This window comes from Physeter macrocephalus, chromosome 2, assembly GCF_002837175.3.
Source record: "Physeter macrocephalus isolate SW-GA chromosome 2, ASM283717v5, whole genome shotgun sequence".
Classification (NCBI taxonomy): domain Eukaryota; kingdom Metazoa; phylum Chordata; class Mammalia; order Artiodactyla; family Physeteridae; genus Physeter; species Physeter macrocephalus.
In genome coordinates, this window is record NC_041215.1 from 63789194 (window position 1) to 63806980 (window position 17787).

General features: G+C 37.7%; 1 protein-coding gene across 1 annotated transcript in view; it reads right to left on the reverse strand.

Moving 5' to 3' along the window:
• The window catches only part of ACVR1C (activin A receptor type 1C), an 81763-nt gene extending 65497 nt beyond the window's left edge, over window positions 1-16266 (reverse strand). The window contains exon 1 of the mRNA XM_024122278.1: window positions 15960-16266. Coding sequence (XP_023978046.1) covers window positions 15960-16032 — 73 coding nt within the window. The 5' untranslated portion in view covers window positions 16033-16266. The remainder of the gene's footprint in view (window positions 1-15959) is intronic.
• Between the last annotated feature and the right edge of the window lie 1521 nt (window positions 16267-17787).

Sequence of the window (17787 nt, forward strand, 5' to 3'; positions counted from 1 at the left end):
ATAAAATAGATAACTAATAAAAACCTAGTGTACAGCACAGGGAGCTCTACCCAATACTCTGTAATGACCTATATGGGAAAAGAATCTAAAAAAGAATGGATATATACATATGTATAACTAATTCACTTTGCTGTACAGCAGAAACTAACACAACATTATAAATCAACTATACTCCAATAAAAAATTAATTAAAAAAAAAGAAATGTGTTCATTTATCTAAATATCCTAACTGTGGGCATAAAAATGTTTGAAATAGGGCTTCCCTGGTGGCGCAGTGGCTGGGAGTCCGCCTGCCGATGCAGGGGACACGGGTTCGTGCCCCAGTCTGGCAGGATCTCACATACCGCAGAGTGGCTAGGCCCATGGGCCATGGCCACTGAGCCTGCCCGTCCGGAGCCTGTGCCCCGCAATGGGAGAGGCCACAGCAGTGAGAGGCCCGCGTACTGCAAAAAAAAAAAAAAAAAAATGTTCGAAATATTCCCTTATTTTTATGTATGTAGGGTCTATAATGACGTCGTCTTTCACTTCTGACATTGGTAATTTGTGTATTGCCCTTTTCCTTGGTAAATCTAGACAGAGGTAAACCAATTTTATTGATTTTTAAAAACAAAAAAAGTTTTTGGTTTCCTTGATTTTCTTTAATTTTTTTCTATTTTCAACTTCCTCGGCTTCTCTTCTTACCTTTATTTCCTTCCTTCTGTTTGCTTTATTTGCTGTTCCTATAAATTTCACTCTAATCACTGCTTTGGGTATAGCCCACAGTTTTTGATATGTTGTGTTTTCATTTCCTTCCATTAAAAATATTATCTAATTTTTCTTTTGACTTCTACTTTGATCCATGAGTATTCAGAAGTTTATTGCTTAATTTCCAAATATTTGGGGATTTTCCAGATAGGCTCCTGTTGTTGATTTCTAGTTTACTTCCATTATGTTCAAAGAAAATACTCTGTATATTTTAAGTTCTTTTAAATTTATTAGGTTTGTTCTATGACCCACAATATGATCTATGTGGATTAACATTCTATGTGCACTTTAAAATGATGTATATTCTGTTGTTGATAGCAATGTTACACAAATGTCAATTAAGTCAAGTTGGTTAAAAGTATTTTTCAGATCTTATATATTCTTACTAATTTTTGGTCTGCTTATTTTACCAATTATGAGAGGGGAGTGTTGAAGACTCAAAATTTAATTATGGATTTGTCTTTTCTCCTTTCAGTTCTATCAATTGTTGTTACATGAATTTTGAAGCTCTGTATTTAGGTGCATACGCATTTAAAATTATTATATCTTCTTGGTTAGTTATCTCCTTTATCATTATGGAACATCCCTTTCAACATTCCATTTTCTGAAGTCAATTTTGTTATTAAGATAGTCACTCCAGTTTTCTTATGATTATTGTTTGCATGGTACCACTTTTCTCATTCTTTTACATTTAACCTATTTGTGTCTTTATAGTTAAAGTGCATTTCTCTTATTGAAAGTGAGTTTTTTATAACCAGCATATAGTTAGTTCTTGTCTGTTTTTTCAATTTGATAGTCTAATCTTTTTAATTACTGTATTTAAACCACTTACATTTAATGTAATTATTGATATGGTTGAATTAAAATCTACCATCTTGCTAGTTTCTTTCTATTTGTTCCATCTGTGTTTTGTGCCTTTGCCATTTTGTCATCATGTTTTGGGATTTAAAATTTTTTATTTTATTTTATGTACATTATTGGTTTCTTATTTATACCTTAATATTTTAATTACACTTTACTATTTTAGGCATTGCCCTTGATTGCAAAATATAAATCTTTAATTAATTATAGTATAACTTCAAATAATACTATATAATGCTTCACATATAAGAAACTTAACAATTGTATATTCCCATTTCCTCCTTCCCATTCTTCGTGCTGAAGCTGTCATACATTTTATCCATACATATGCTATAAACTCACAGAGAATTGCTACTATTTTTTGGTTCAGAGGGTCAATCATCTTTTAGAGTGGTTAAAGTTAAGGAAAAATTTATTTTATATTTATCTTCATTTTAGCCATTTCCAGAGATCTTTACTTCTCTCTGTGGATACAAGTCTCTGATGCTGTATTCATTCTGTCTGAAAAAGTTGCTTTAACATTTCTTGTAGTGCAGGTCTTGTGGTAATAATTCTCAGTTTTTATTTGTTTGAAAATGTCTGTTTCTCCTTCATTTAAAAGGATAACTTTATGTGGTATGGAATACTGAGTTGACAGTTTTATACTGTACTTTAAAGTTGTCACTTTATTGTTTTCTGATTTGCATAGCTTCTGATGAGACGTCTGCTTTAATTCTTAACTTTGTTCCTTTGTATGTTATAGGTCTACTTTATTTGCGCTTCCTTCAAGATTTACTCTCTATCTTTGAATCTGATCAATTTGTATACGATATGTCTAATAGTGTGGGGTTTGGAAGGAGAGACATTTATCCTGCTTGGGCTTCTTTGAGTCTCTGTGATTGATGATTTGATGTCTTTCATTATATTTGGAAAATTATTCATCAATCTCTTCAAATATTTCTTCTATCCCATTCTCTTTTCCACCTGATTCCATTTACACATATGTTATGCCACTTGATATTGTATTACACCTCTTGGATGCCCTGTTTTTGTTCTTTTCATTCTTCCCTCTTTACCTCCTGACACCTTCCACTTTTGTGTAATGACTTTATAATAGTAAAATTACATAATTATAAGGTAATTTCTATTGTTCCATCTTCAAGTTCATGATTCTTTCTTTGGCTGTGTTAAGTCTACTGATAAGCACATCAAGAACATTCTTCTCTCATGTTTCATATCTAGCATTTCCATTTGACATTTTCTTACACTCTATCTTTCTGCTAAAATGCCACGTCTGTTCATGCATATTTTTTTTCTCATCAGGCATACCCTAACATGGTGCTTTATTTCTACTAAACATAAAATCAGGAAACAGAAGCAAACAAATGAAATACACCACCTAATCAGTTTTAAAACATAAAAATGGGCTCCAGGGTAGAGTAGAATCTAGGACAACAGTATTTTAGAAAATAAAATTGAAAAAAATAAATAATGCCAAAAGCACACAAGCCTGTTTCAAAGCAAAAAGACTAAATTAAAAATAAAAACTTTCAGGCACTTCAGGGAGCTTAAGAAGCATGTGTTAAGCTGAGCAAGTTGTGAATAGGGAGGAATTCAACACCTGTTTGGGAAGCCTTTTCCATTTAGGACTCATAAACCAAGCTCTGTCATTTAAGCTTTAATCCTTTGAAAAAAGAAGCCTTTATCAATAAAGGTGCCTCACTCTGTCAATTTTCTTTCACTTGGGATGGCACTCAGAGTGCAAATGATGTTCATGCATATTTTTCACCTTTTCCACACAGCTTTTAATCACAGTTATTTTTAATTCCCTGTGTGATAGTTCCAACATCTGCATCATATCTAAACCAGGTTCTACTGAGTGCCCTGTCTCTGGACAGTAAGGTTTTTTCCTTGATTATTAGTGTTTCTAATAATTTTTGCTTGATGTCAAATATAATCATACTATTGGTAAATGTAATCATATTATTATATGGTCTTTACATTAAAGTAGGAGATGTCATGGGATAAAGAGGGGAGTAAAGTAGGAAGAATGAAGTGTCAGGTATAAAGAGTGAAGTATGAAATAGTATAATATTGACTCAAAATAAACATTAAGTTAAGAAAGAATACAGTTAGGTCTAGAGTAACCTAATTTATTATTATTAATTTTAGGTTACTCTAGATACACTAAAAATAACAATAATTAAAACAGAGTGTAAATAAATCCATAAAGGAAATAAATGGAATATGCCCCAAAAATGATCAAACAAAAAGAAGGCAAAAGAGAAGAAACAGAGGAACAATAGAGAGACAAATAGCAAGATGGTAGGCTTAAATCCATATCAATAATTACACTAAATGTTAATGGGCTAGCCATTTAATTTGATGCAATATCTGCATCAAATTAAATGCCTATATTATCATATCGTTAAAGGATAAAAATCAAAAACCAACTGAACATTTTATACAAAGGGTGCACTTCAAATATAAAGACACAGATGGGTTGTAAGTAAAAGGATGGGGAAAATATACATGCAAATATGAAGTATGGTTATAATAATATCAGAGAGAATAGACTCAAGACAAGGAGTATTACTGAGATGAAGAGAGAGATTTTATAGTAATTAAATAGTCATTGCATCAGGTAGACAGACAACTCTAAATGTGTATGTGTCTAATAAGAGAGTTTCAAAACACATGAAATAGAAACCAACAGAACTAAAGGAAGAGAGAGACAAACCCACAAGTACAGTAGGAGATTTTTAACACTCCCCTCTCAGTAAAAATGTGATGATGTGAACAACACTATCAACAAACTTTACCTAATTGGCATTTACAAAGCAACACACTCAGCAGCCAAAACTAATCTACGATGAAAAAAATAAGAACAGCAGATGCCTTTGAGAGTATGGCATTGAGAAATGACTGGATAAGGACGTGAGTAAACTCGTTGTGGTGATGTTTAACATTAACATCTTGAAGAAGATTAAGTGACTGCATTTCTTAACACCAAGAATGCACACATAAGACTTGTGAATGTCATTATATGTAAATGTTTCATCAAAAGAGAATAGTGTTGTGTTTGCAAGTGTTTGCAAATATTGAATTTGTGTAATAACATGCATGCTGAATTATTTAGAGAATAGTGTACTGCTATTTGTAATTTATTTTAAAATGCATCAAAAATAATATGTATTAATGAATAGAGAGATAAATGGATGTATATGGACAAAGCAAGTATAATCGAGTTGGTGAATGTATCAGTAGTAACTATAAAATTCTTTCAATTCTGGTGTATGAAAAGCTTAATAATAAAATTTTGAGAAAAATGAAAATAAAAGCTTTTCCAGAAAACAAAAATAGATTAGAAATGGATAAAAAAGATGTGGTACACATATACAGTAGAATATTACTCAGCCATAAAAAGGAACAAAATAATTTTGCAGCAAAATGGATGGATCTAGAGATTGCCATACTAAGTGAAGTAAGTCAGACAGAGAAAGACAAATATCATATGATATCACTTATATGTGTAATCTAAAAAAAATGGTACAAATGAACTTATTTACAAAACAGAAGTTGAGTCACAGATGTAGAAAACAAACTTATAGTTACCAGAGGGGAAAGGGGAGGGAGGGACAAACTGAGAGATTGGGATTGACATATACACACTACTATATATAAAATAGATAACTAATAAGGACCTACTGTATAGCACAGGGAACTCTACTCAATACTCTGTCATGACCTATATGGGAAAAGAATCTAAAAAGAGTGGATATATACATATGTATAACTGATTCACTTTGCTGTAGAGCAGAAACTAACACATTATTATCTACTCCAATAAAATTTTAAAAAATAATGTATTGTCATCAGAACTGAGCTACAAGAAATGTTAAAAGAAGTTCTTCAGGCTGAAAGAAAGTGACACCAGTTGTAAATTCAGATCCACACAAAATAATGAAGAGCAATAAATGGAAATCATAAATAGGTGGGTAAATGCAAAATACCACATTCATTTTTTTCTTCTATTTTTTTGGGCTGCGTTGGGTCTTAGTTGCTGCATGAGGGCTTTCTCTAGTTGTGGCAAGCAGGGGCTACTCTTCATTGTGGTGTGCAGGCTTCTCATTGCTTCTCTTGTTGCGGAGCACAGGCTCTAGGCGCATGGGCTTCAGTAGTTGTAGCACGTGGGTTCAGTAGTTGCAGTGTGCGGGCTCTAAGGCACCCGGGCTACAGTAGTTGTGGCGTGAGGGCTCAGTAGCTGTGGTTCACAGGCTCTAGAGCTCAGGCTCAGTAGTTTTGACGCACGGGCTTAGTTGCTCCGTGGCATGTGGGATCTTCCTGGACCAGGAATCGAACCTGTGTCCCTTGCATTGGCAGGCAGATTCTTAACCACTGCACCACGAGGGAAGTCCCCACATTCATTTTTTAATTCACTTAAAGGTAATTACACCAACTATACTTCAATGTAAAAGTTAATAAAACTAAAAACAAATAAATAAATTAATTTAATTAAATATTTAAAGCCAAAATAATAACTTGCCCCAAGGTTTATAAAATATTTAGAACTAAAATATATGAGATTAATAGCACAAAGGACAAGAAGACAGAAATGGAAGAATATGATAATAATGTTCTTAGATTAAACTATGATAATTTAAAGATGGATGTTATAAATCTTGCAGTAATCACTAAAAACAAAGAGAGGTAGCTTATAAACTAGTATTAGAAATAATATAGGGGCTTCCCTGGTGGCGCAGTGGTTGAGAGTCTGTCTGCCAATGCAGGGGACGCAGGTTTGAGCCCTGGTCTGGGAAGATCCCACATGCCACGGAGCAACTGGGCCCGTGAGCCACAATTACTGAGCCTGCGCGTCTGGAGCCTGTGCTCCGCAACAAGAGAGGCCGCGATAGTGAGAGGCCCGTACACCGCGATGAAGAGTGGCCCTCGCTTGCCACAACTAGAGAAAGCCCTCGCACAGAAACAAAGACCCAACACAGCCATAAATAAATAATTTTTTTTAAAAAAAGAAATAATATAGAATACTAACATTTAGTCAATTAAATGAAGGCAAAAAAAGGAAGAAAGAGAAGGAGAGATATAAACATAATAAGATGACAGATTTAAACATAACCACATTGATAAATGCATTAAATGTATATGGTCTAAACACTACATTTAAAAGACAAGTATGGAAGACTGGATGAAAAACAATACCTAACCATTTGCTCTCTTCAAGTAACCATCTATACACATACACAAACACACACATACATATATACATATGTATATATATGTATATGTACATGTATATATGTAAGCATGTATACATATGTACACATAGAGTTAAGAATATGAGGATGGGAAATCTATAACATGCAGACATTCAGCACAAGATAGCTGGAATAGCTATATTAATAGTAAAAAAAAGGATAGATATACAAATATTAAGCATAGCTGGGATGTCTATATTAATTTTGACAGAGTAGACTTTAAAGCAAAGAATACTGCCAGTGATAAAGAAAGATACATACATGTGTATGTACCCATTAACAAACTTTTCAAATACATGAAGCAAAAATTGGAAAAACGAAAAAGAAGAATAGCTGAATTCAAATGTAAGTTGAAGATGTCAACAATCCTCTCTCAGTGATTGATAAAATAAGACAGAAAATCAATAAAGATATAGACAACTTGAATAACATGTTAAGCAACTTGACCTGAATAACATTTATAGAACACTCCACCCTACAACAACAGAATACATATTATTTTCAAGTGCACATGGTACATTAACTAGGTCAGACACATGCTAGGTTCTGAAACAAATAAAAATGAAATTTAAAAAACTGAAATCATACAGCTGATGTATTTTCATCCCCAATGGATTTAAATTAGAAGTCAATAAAAAAAATGATCTGGGAATTCCCAAAATATTTGGAAATTAAACAACAGATATCTAAATAACCCACAGGTCCCAGAAAAATCACAAAAACTAGAAAATATTTTGAACTCAATGAAAACAAAAACACAGTACAGCACAATTTATGGATGAGGTGAAGCAGCTGCTGAGAAGGAAATTTAGAGCTTTAAATGCTTATAGCAGAAAAGAAGGAAGGTCTTAAGTGAATGACTGAAGAAAGAGTCAGCAAACTATGGCCCACTGGCTGTCCCACTTGTAAATAAAATTTTATTGAAACACAGCAACATCTATTTATGTATTGTCTATGCCTGCTTTTATACTACAATGGCAGAATTAAGTAGCTGCAGCAGACACTGTAGGGTCCATAAGACTAAAATATGTACTATCTGACCCTTTAAGAAAAAGTTTGTCAACTCTTGATCTAAGGTACCAACTTAAGAAGATAGAATAAAAAAGAATAAATTAAATTCAAAGTAAGTAGAGAAAAGAAATAGTGATGATAAGAGCAGAAAACAATTGAAGGAAAAAAACAACAAAGAAAATCAATAAAACCAAAAGTTTTTTATTTGAAAGAAATCAATAAAATCGATAAACTCCAGCTAGACTGATCAAGGGAAAAAGAAAGAATATTCAAATTCTCAATGTCAAGAATATAAGAAGGGACAGCACTACAAATACTATAGGTATTAAAAAGGTAATAAGGAAATATGAAAAACTATGATAAAGACAATATCCAAAGGAGAGTTCAGGAAAACTAATTCTAAAGGAGCATCTCATCTTGATTTGTCACAGTAACTCTCAATCCTTTTAAAGAGGTCCAGCTGTTTTAACAAAGTCAACTTTCTTCTATGTGCAAAAAAGCAATGCCTTTTAATATAATATAGCTAATATAATATATCTAGAGAACAGCTGTATCTAGAGAACAGCTATAAAAGGGAGAGAGGTTCATTCAACTATGCATTTATTATTCTGTAAGGAATCTTCTGCTAATCATATAATCATTCTTTTTTCAGTGTTTCAAATTTAGAGTGTATTATCTATTTCCTGGAAATATACACTCTTGATTCCAAGTGGAATTTGACTGAGAATGCAGTCTCACTATGATTTTAGAGAGGCAAAGGTTCAAAGTGTAGGTCTTTACTCTTGAAGAGAAATAATGGGAATGGAAAGAAGGAAAAAACACATTTCTAGAGGATCAGGCCAGGAAAATGTCATCAGATAAAGTTATGAGATGTGATGAGTTAATATTCTTTAATATATTTTGGCTCTGTTTGAAAACAATCTGGCTCCTGAAAGCTGTGTTAATCTGGATTACCACCCTCTGAGTTAACATCTCTAAGGTAAGCATGCATTTATGAAACTAAATATTTTGCATTAAAATGATGATTGTCCGGATCCTGATGGATTAGATTTTTTTCTAATCTGCTTTTTGACCAAAGTATTAATGCAATCATGGCATTGAATGAAAAATTTATAAGGAACTTAATCAGCATACAGAGATGTAGCATCTATCTCTGTCATTTTACCTTAGCATGAGACAAGAATGATAAAACAGATTAGAAGAAAATATATGTGTTTCACTTTCAAAATTAGAGAACCTAATCATTTTCTTGATATGAAAAGTTTAATGAAAAAGTAGACTGATCTAATTTGGGATGCTTAAGTCACTGGCAAATTTAAATTGTTTTAAAAAAACTAATAAGCCAGGCTCTTGAATCATACGGAATGATTCACCCATGAATTCTTGAGGGGATTAATTTAAAACAGTTCCGAAGAAACAGCATCTTCACATACCTACTCTAAAAAAACAGAAGAGAACAACAGAAAAGGGAAATTATTCTAGAGGAGAAAAAGAGAAGCATCAGGACAGAATAGAACCTTGTTAGCCTGGTTGGCCAATCAGAGCAGATGAATTCAAGAGCCACATGATAAGGCAAAAGAGTGAAAAATAATGGAGTATTGGCTTCTATGAAAATAAAGTCTTCCTTGTCTCTTTCACACTCCTACTCACCTCCTCCCTCTCTTTTACTTTTTGCTGGATCCCTAAGTGAGAGGAGTAGTGATTTGTATTGTTCAGGTTCCAGGGAACCGAGAGACCCACGCGCTTCAGGGATCCAGCTTTCAAAGAACATGAAAGGCACATGGCTCATGGTCATGACTCTGTCTCCTACTTCTTTTCATAGCAAGCGTGGGAAGGGCAGGACCTGCTTCCTCATAGAAGAGAACCAGCCACCTACCTCCACAGACTCTCCATCTTACCCCACTTAGCAGTCACCCCTGAGATTATGACAGGAACTCCTGTCAGAGCTGCCATGAAGGTTGAACTACCATGAGCTACTGGAGATAGAGGTCCCCTGCTTTGTCACTCTGGCTTCATCCATGCATTGCAAGACCTTTTGTTGGTAGCGTAGTGTCAGAATCCAGGATTCTGACTTATCACAACCCCCCTTTCTTTACCCTAGGCTATTTAGTTGTTAAAAGTTTAGAAAAAGGGAGAATATTAGAGTTCTGCCATGCAATTTGTGGCCAAAGTACCAGCCAACAACAGAAAAAAGTTACTTTGCCTTATTTTCCCTCCTTTTCTAGATGCCCCCCTTAGTAAGCCATCTTAGACTGGAGGAGAGGCACAGCTGAACCAAGACAGTATTTAGGTATTCCTAGGTCCCTTAACAAAAGAGTAATTTCTTTTTTTTATTATTATTATATTTACTTTTTAACAGCTTTATTGAGATAAAACAATATACCATACAATTTGTCAAAGTATGTAATTTGATGGCTTTAGTACATTCATAGAGTTGTGCATCTATCTGGAATTTCTACATCATTTATGAACATATCCCAATATTATCCTAATTTTTTTTAAATAAATTTATTTATTTATTTTTGGCTGCGTTGGGTCTTTGTTGCTGCACGCGGGCTTTCTCTCTAGTTGCGGAGAGCGGGGGCTACTTTTCGTTGTGGTGTGCGGGCTTCTCACTGTGGCGGCTTCTCTTGTTGTGGAGCACAGGCTCTAGGCACGCAGGCTTCAGTAGTTGTGGCACACGGGCTCAGGAGTTGTGGCTCATGGGCTCTAGAGCACAGGCTCAGTAGTTGTGGCGCCCGGGCTTAGTTGCTCCGCGGCATGTGGGATCTTCCCAGACCAGGGCTCGAATCTGTGATCGCTGCATTGGCAGGAGGATTCTTAACCACTGTGCCACCAGGGAAGTCCTATCGCAATTTCTTAAACAATGTAAAGATAAATCTTGAGATTTTTACTATTTGCTGTGAAAAATATTAAACATGAAATCCCAATCAATAAAAAATCCAGAAAAAGATATAAAAGATAAGGAATGATAGATAATACACACTCTGTGCTTAGAACTTTTCCTTTTTTTCCTATTTAGTTCTATTTTCCATTTATATTTAAAAATTAATCCTATTGTTTATTTATTAAAATAAACTCTGTATATTCATGTGAACATATCTGTTTGAGTTTTTAATGATCCACGCCTACAGTTCACTTATAGGACAATTTTCCCCTGCAAACCTCAAAATGAAGCCAATGCTAATTATTTGGTAGCAGGTCAAGACTTAGCTATAGCAGTAACTAAACATCTTCTGGCTGATATTTATGTATCCCTGTCCCTCTCCTGAAGGACTCAAGATCATTCTTTTAGGAAGATGCTCTGAAACCATAAACTGTCAGATTATCAGGTCCTGTGTGACTCTAGTCGTTCTCCTCTCTTCTAACCTTTTCTTATTTACAACAAGAGATGCAAGTTCTGCCAAGAAAAATACAACAAACTGGATCTCAGCTGCTTCCTAGAAGTTTTTTAAAGAGAAACACATGAATGTTTATTCAAAAGGAAAATACAGTTGGCCCTCTGTAGCCACAGGTTCCGCATCTGCAGGTAAAACCAACCAACTCCAGAGAGTTCCAAAAAAGCAAAAGTTGAATTTGCCATGCACTGGTAACTCTTTACATAGGTTTTACATTATATTTACTACTATTTACATAGTGTTTACACGGTATTAAGTATTATAAGTAATCTAGATGATTTAAAGTACAATACATGGGAGGATGTACGTAGATTATATGTAAATACCACACCGTTTTACATAAGGGACTTGGACATCCTCAAGTTTCAAATTTCAGTATCCCGGGGGTCCTGGAACCAGTCCCCCGGTGCTCTAAAAATGCATTTGAAAGCAACAATCACATTCAAAAGACCATAACTTTGGGCAAAACCAACCGCTTTCACATAACAATAAATCATTTGCAGAGAGTCTAGAGAGTATTGTTTCTTTTTCACACATCCTTTTATGTTAAGGTACTCATGTAAGATTAGGAAAGGCTGGGTATCCCCCTCTGTTGACTCAGAAGGACATTCAGTGCCAAGACTTGGAAGTGATCTATTCAGAGCTACACATGGGGATGGCAGCAAAGCTAGAACAGAAGTTTTAAGAGATGAGGACTAGAAAATAAGTGTATTTCTAATGCAAGAGCCGGGAATACATATATCTGAAGCAGTCCATCTCACCACAATATTTATTTAATGTTGGGTTGCCAGATAAAAGTACAGAATACCCAGTTAAACTAGAATTAAACAGCAATTAATTTTTAATATATGTATGCCCCATGTCATATTTGTAACATACTTATACTAAAAAATTATTTGTTGTTTATCTGAAATTCAATTTAACTAGGCATGCTGTGATTCACTAAATCTGTGACTCTATTTAATGTGTCTTTTAAAATTATCTAAAGGGACTTCCCCAGTGGTGCAGTGGTTAAGAATCCGCCTGCCAATGCAGGGGACATGGGTTTCATCCCTGGTCCAGGAAGATCCCACATGCCACAGAGCAACTAAGCCTGTGCGCCACAACTACTGAACCTGTGCTCTAGAGCCCGTGAGCCACAACTACTGAAGCCCACGCGCCCAGAGTCCGTGCTCTGCAACAAGAGAAGCCACCACAGTGAGATGCCCGCGCACCACAACGAAGAGTAGCCCCCGCTCAATGCAACTAGAGAAAGCCCACGCCCAGCAATGAAGACCCAATGCAGTCAAATAAATAAATTATATAAATAAATAAATAAATAAATAAATAAAATTATCTGTAAATGCCCTTGGCTTTAGATTTTTAATCTTCAGGTCAGACTTATCCCCTGAACTCCAGACTCATAAAACCAATTGCTCACATGACATCTCCACCCCAGTACCTACGAGACATTTAACACTCAACATACCCAAAACTGAGCTCCAGCCCTCCTCCACCATGCCCCACCTTTCCCCAGGCCTGCTCCTCCTGCAGTCAGCCTCACCTTACTTAATGGTCTATTCTTCTATTGCTTGGGTCAAAATTTGGTGTCATCCTTTGCTCCTCTCTTACTCTCACACCACGAATCCTGTATTTTTAAGTCATTGTAGAAAATGGGAGGAACTCTCTATTTTATACTTCTGTAAGTTTGAGGCTAGAAAACAGGTTCAGGCAGTACAATCAATGAAGAAATATGCTCCCAAGGACTTCTGCACAGAGTTTCTCCTAGTCCAAAGAAGTCTCTTTTTTGGAACCAGGGAGCCTCTTGCTACACTTGTGTCAATCAACCAATAAATGACCATGCTTAAAGAAGGGCAAAGGTGACATCTTTTGCATTATAAACTCAGTCCAAGGCTTTCACTTTTACTTCCAGCACAGTTTAAAATGTATAGTAGGAACTGCTAACTGCTGTTAAGTGGGGGAAAAAAAAAAACAACTCACTACCTGAAACCCCTACCCCACTCTGGTTATTAAATGAAACAGTTATTTTTTCACCTTTAGAGTAACAGCATCTAGCTTTCTGGACTCTTAATAATCCTTTCCATCCAGAAGACAAAGGAGTTTCATGAAATTAGTAGAAAATATACAATGTGTAAATCTGTATAATGTACAAGTCCAGCTTCAAAGTTGAGAACTCCAGGGCATTTTCTGGCAATTCTTTGTTTAATACACATGATAAATGTTGTGAGGTCATGTCAGGTCTTTCTTATCAACATCAAGGAATCCAGAAACTAGATAATTAGAGCAACACAGAGCAGCCTAATTTTTTTAGCCAGTCCAGACCAATAAATAGTTTCTCTAAGTTTCCACCAGACCAGCGGTTACCCTCTGAGATTCTCACCAAGGAGCAATGATTTCTATTCTGCTGTCAAGGCTTGACATGCCTAAGGTGCTGGAGATGCTGGGGAAGAACAGCCAAAGCAAAAAGGGCTCATTGGTTCATCAATATCTTCAGATATTTAAGGTCCTAGGCTTGGTGCTCAACAGAGCCAAATTGGAAAGTAGTGTTTTCTTGTCATGTGGTTTTGCTATGTCACTGTCAATAGCAAATTCTCATATAACATGTCAACAATGGCATTACATCTCCAAAACATGGTAAATATGATTAACAATGCAATTTGTAAAAGTGACCAGGTCAAAAATAATGAAGGTAGCCACATGAGAAAAACAATTTAAAAGATTAAATAAATAAATAAATTACCTTGAATCCCTCTATCAAATAATCAAAGATTTGTATTAAAAAATAAGAATCAAAAATGTAGATTGCAATATACTTTTTTTTTCCTGTGGGACACAAAGAGGAGTAAAATTTCTTGAACAGGTTTCAGAATGATTGCATTCTACATAGAAAAGTTCACTGTTAAAGTTCAATTTTGATAAGTACTTCTCTACTGTATTGCCACATTATCTCCATATCAGGCATTTTTCTTAGCCTTCAGATTTTAAGGAAACAATCAAATTTGAATGGATGATCTATTTTTTTTTCTTTTTTGCACATTTCAATGTCAAAAGTTTCCATGCCTTTTAAAGAACATAGCAGGCAGGGCATGTGTTTCCTATGTTGCTGTGCCCAGGGTCTCTGAAATCTTCTAAAGATTCTGTCATATAACAAAATATACCTTTCAAGCTAGATAAAAAATAATTGAGTCTATTTTTTTAAATGTCTGCAACAAAGCTATTAGCTCCCTGAAATAAAAAGGGTTTGTACAGATAGCCTTCAGAGGCAACTTCACAGGTGTCCAGTTAAAACTGTGATCTCCAGAAGACTTTGTGTGTGTAAATTCTATTAAGTCATCAAGAGCACTTTGAGTATTCCAAGTTAGTGGAATTTCTGCCCATTTCTCATAAAGACCTTCCCATAGTCATTTTTCTTCCCAGTGATGAATTTACTAACTCTGAATGCAAATACTTCCCTTTATCCCATCATCTTCCTGACAAGTCTCTGGGTAACTGCTTCCTAAAAGGCTGTGCCTTTTCAAAGATAACTGAAATGTTTTCATCCTAATATTGTATCAACTGATCACTTCCAACAATCAAATTTTCATTTGAATATTGTATTTGGTGAGTCTCTCAGACCATCTGAAACACTGAATCTGCACGTGACAGCAATCATACTATTCAAAACATTCTCCTGCACATGTCACTAAGAGGAAAACTACCTACCCTGGAGTATAGCTATTAATGTCAAACAGACTGTCATCAGAGAAAACAAAAATGCATCAAAATCAGCTTCAGACAAAGTACAGCCCTACGAAAAAACACCAGGTTTTTATGTGCAAATGTCTTAAATGTCTGATTGACATGTTTAAAGAATGAGTTAGCAAGGAATCTGCTCCTGGTCTCTCTCCATAACCCAGAATAATGTGATAATGAAAAGAATTTTAGAGTTAAAGGGTTTTTCATCATAGCACACTATATGCATTTGCCCCAGTTTCTAGTAAACATTATGAAGAAATGTTTAATTTCTAGCTTGGGCCGAGGGCTCTATTTAGCCTATCAAAGCACAGACCTGTCATAAACGCTGGGACTCTTGCCAGAAATTTTTTTTCCTGCAACTCTTAGTAAAGATCATACCTCGAAAGCATTGTGCCTTGCAAACCACGCAGATTTAAGCTCCCACTCCCGCCTACAGAGCTTGGCACCAGCGGCTTTTGAGGTATCCCTCATCTCCTAAAACTCAGACTGAATCGCCACCACCACTCCCCACTCTCCCACCACCACCGTGTCGTCATCCTTGCTCAGCTCTCCGGAGCTCAGCACGGAGCGTCCCCCAAGCCCCTGCAGAGTGAACTCACGGTGCCACCCAACTCCCAGCCCTGCACACACCCACAAACACTCTCCTACTCCCTCCGCTACAATCTGCCCCCAAATGTGTCACCCACCTCAACCCTAATCCCATACCCCAACGTCCCTGGAGCTCTTCCCCCCTCCTGGTGGCTTCATCCCCAACACACCTGTGTACCCCGCTGGCCGACATCAGGTGCCCACGCTGCGCCCTATCCCGCGCCCCCTCAATCTAACTGGCGCTTCGCACTCCGCCCCGAGGAAGGTCAGTTCGCTCAGAGCACCTTCTTTCCCGACCCCTTGCCCACCCGCAGACAGCCCCCGACGCCCACCCTCGCGGGCGCGGAGAAAGGGACGCCTGTAGTACCTGCCGAGAGCGCGGCGGCCGCGGCGAGCAGCAGGAGAGCCTGGCGAAGCGCGGCGCGGAACGCTCGGGTCATGGCCACCGGGCGCCGCGCCCGGGCTGCGAGGCCCCGGAGCGGAGCGCGACGGCCGGGGCAGCGCGGGCCGCTTTGAAGTTCCCGGGGCGCAGGAGGGAAACACTGCCCGACACCCTTTTGAAGTGTGCGGTTGGCTCTAATCAGCACGGGCGCCCCCCTCCCCTGCCTCCCCCATCCCCCGCCCCCGCCGCTGGCGGTGCGCGGCGCTCCAGCCACTGGCCCCGGCAGCCCGGCTGGCAGGGGGGCGGGGGGGCCACAGAGCCCGCCCCTGCCGCGCCTCCGCCCCCTAGGCCCTCCGGCAGCCGCACGGGGCCTGCCGCTGCCCGGCTGGCGGGCAAGGGCGGCCCGCTGGAGAAGCAGTGAGATCGCAGAGAGGTGGGGGCGGGGGGGGGCGCAGGGGGAGGCAAAGAAAGCAGGTGGGGTGGCGCGGAGTCCCCAAGACTGGATACGCTGAGAAGGGCGTCGGGACAGGAGGGAAAGCCCTACTGAGACTTCAGGAAGACTTAAACCCGGCAGCAGTTGCTTCCTGTTGCTCCGCTCTATAGTCTCCTACAGAAGATCCACGCGTCCAGGTCTCCACCCTCATTTGTCGTCCAGTGCCCTAAAGGTTTTCTAACTAGACTGAGCCCTGAAACATCCTGGGTATTCCTCCTGGCTCCTCACTCCGCCACGTCCTGGTTGTGCGCGCGTCTGTGGAAGGGCGCCCTCTCTGTCCAGCCCTGGAAATAACCAGTTGCCCCACTGCCTAGGTTACCTATAGTTTTGGCTTAACAAACTTCGTCTCTAATCTGATGCCTTCAAGTGACCTCCCCCTCTATAAATGGCGACCGAAGCTGGACTACCTGCACCAGGTGATTTGGTCGTCTGCAATGTGTAATCCAGGTTTAGAAGGAAGTAGAGGACCCATCCTGTGCAAAATACTTAGCAACTACAATTTCAGCCGTTGAAAAACTGAGGGGCGGGTTGGAATCATACACAGGCTTTAAAGCGAGGTGAAGAATGATTGAAAGTACTTCATTAGACACTTTGAGTATTGTTTAAATCCCTGGGGCTTATCAAATGCGTGTGCTTCCCATGTGGATTGTGTCTGAAAATATAAGAGCAGCATTACCAATTAATAGAAATTAGCCTAAATTCAATCCAGGTATGTAGCTTGTACATTAAAGTGAATGGAATTATTTTTTTTAATTTTTATTGGAGTATAGTTGATTTACAATGTTGTGTTAGTTTCAGGTGCACAGCAAAGTGAATCAGTTATACATATACATGTATCCACTCTTTTTTAGATTCTTTTCCCATATAAGCCATTACAGAGTATTCAGTAGAGTTTCCTGTGCTATACAGTAGGTCCTTATTTGTTATCTATTTTATATATAGTAGTGTGTATATGTCAATCTGAATGGGATTATTTTTAACTGAACAACACAAAAAGCCAAGAATCCAGTGCTGATGTTATTGCTGCTGTTAGGGGCCTCTTTGAAAAGTGATTGTCATATAAATTAATTGCTCTAGAGTAAGATATATTACTTGCTTCTTCACCTACTTTAGCTCTAAATAGCACATCTATGGAAGACCTATGGTGAAATGCTGTATGTAATTGACTTAATCAAAGAGTCACGGTATTGGGGGTGGGATATTTGTCGGACTTTGTTGCATGGTAGTGACAGTCTTGAGGATCTCACCCCCACCACCACCACCTTGTATGAATCAAAACATTCCTAAGCATAAAAAGACTTTGTTCTCATTTTCATTCTG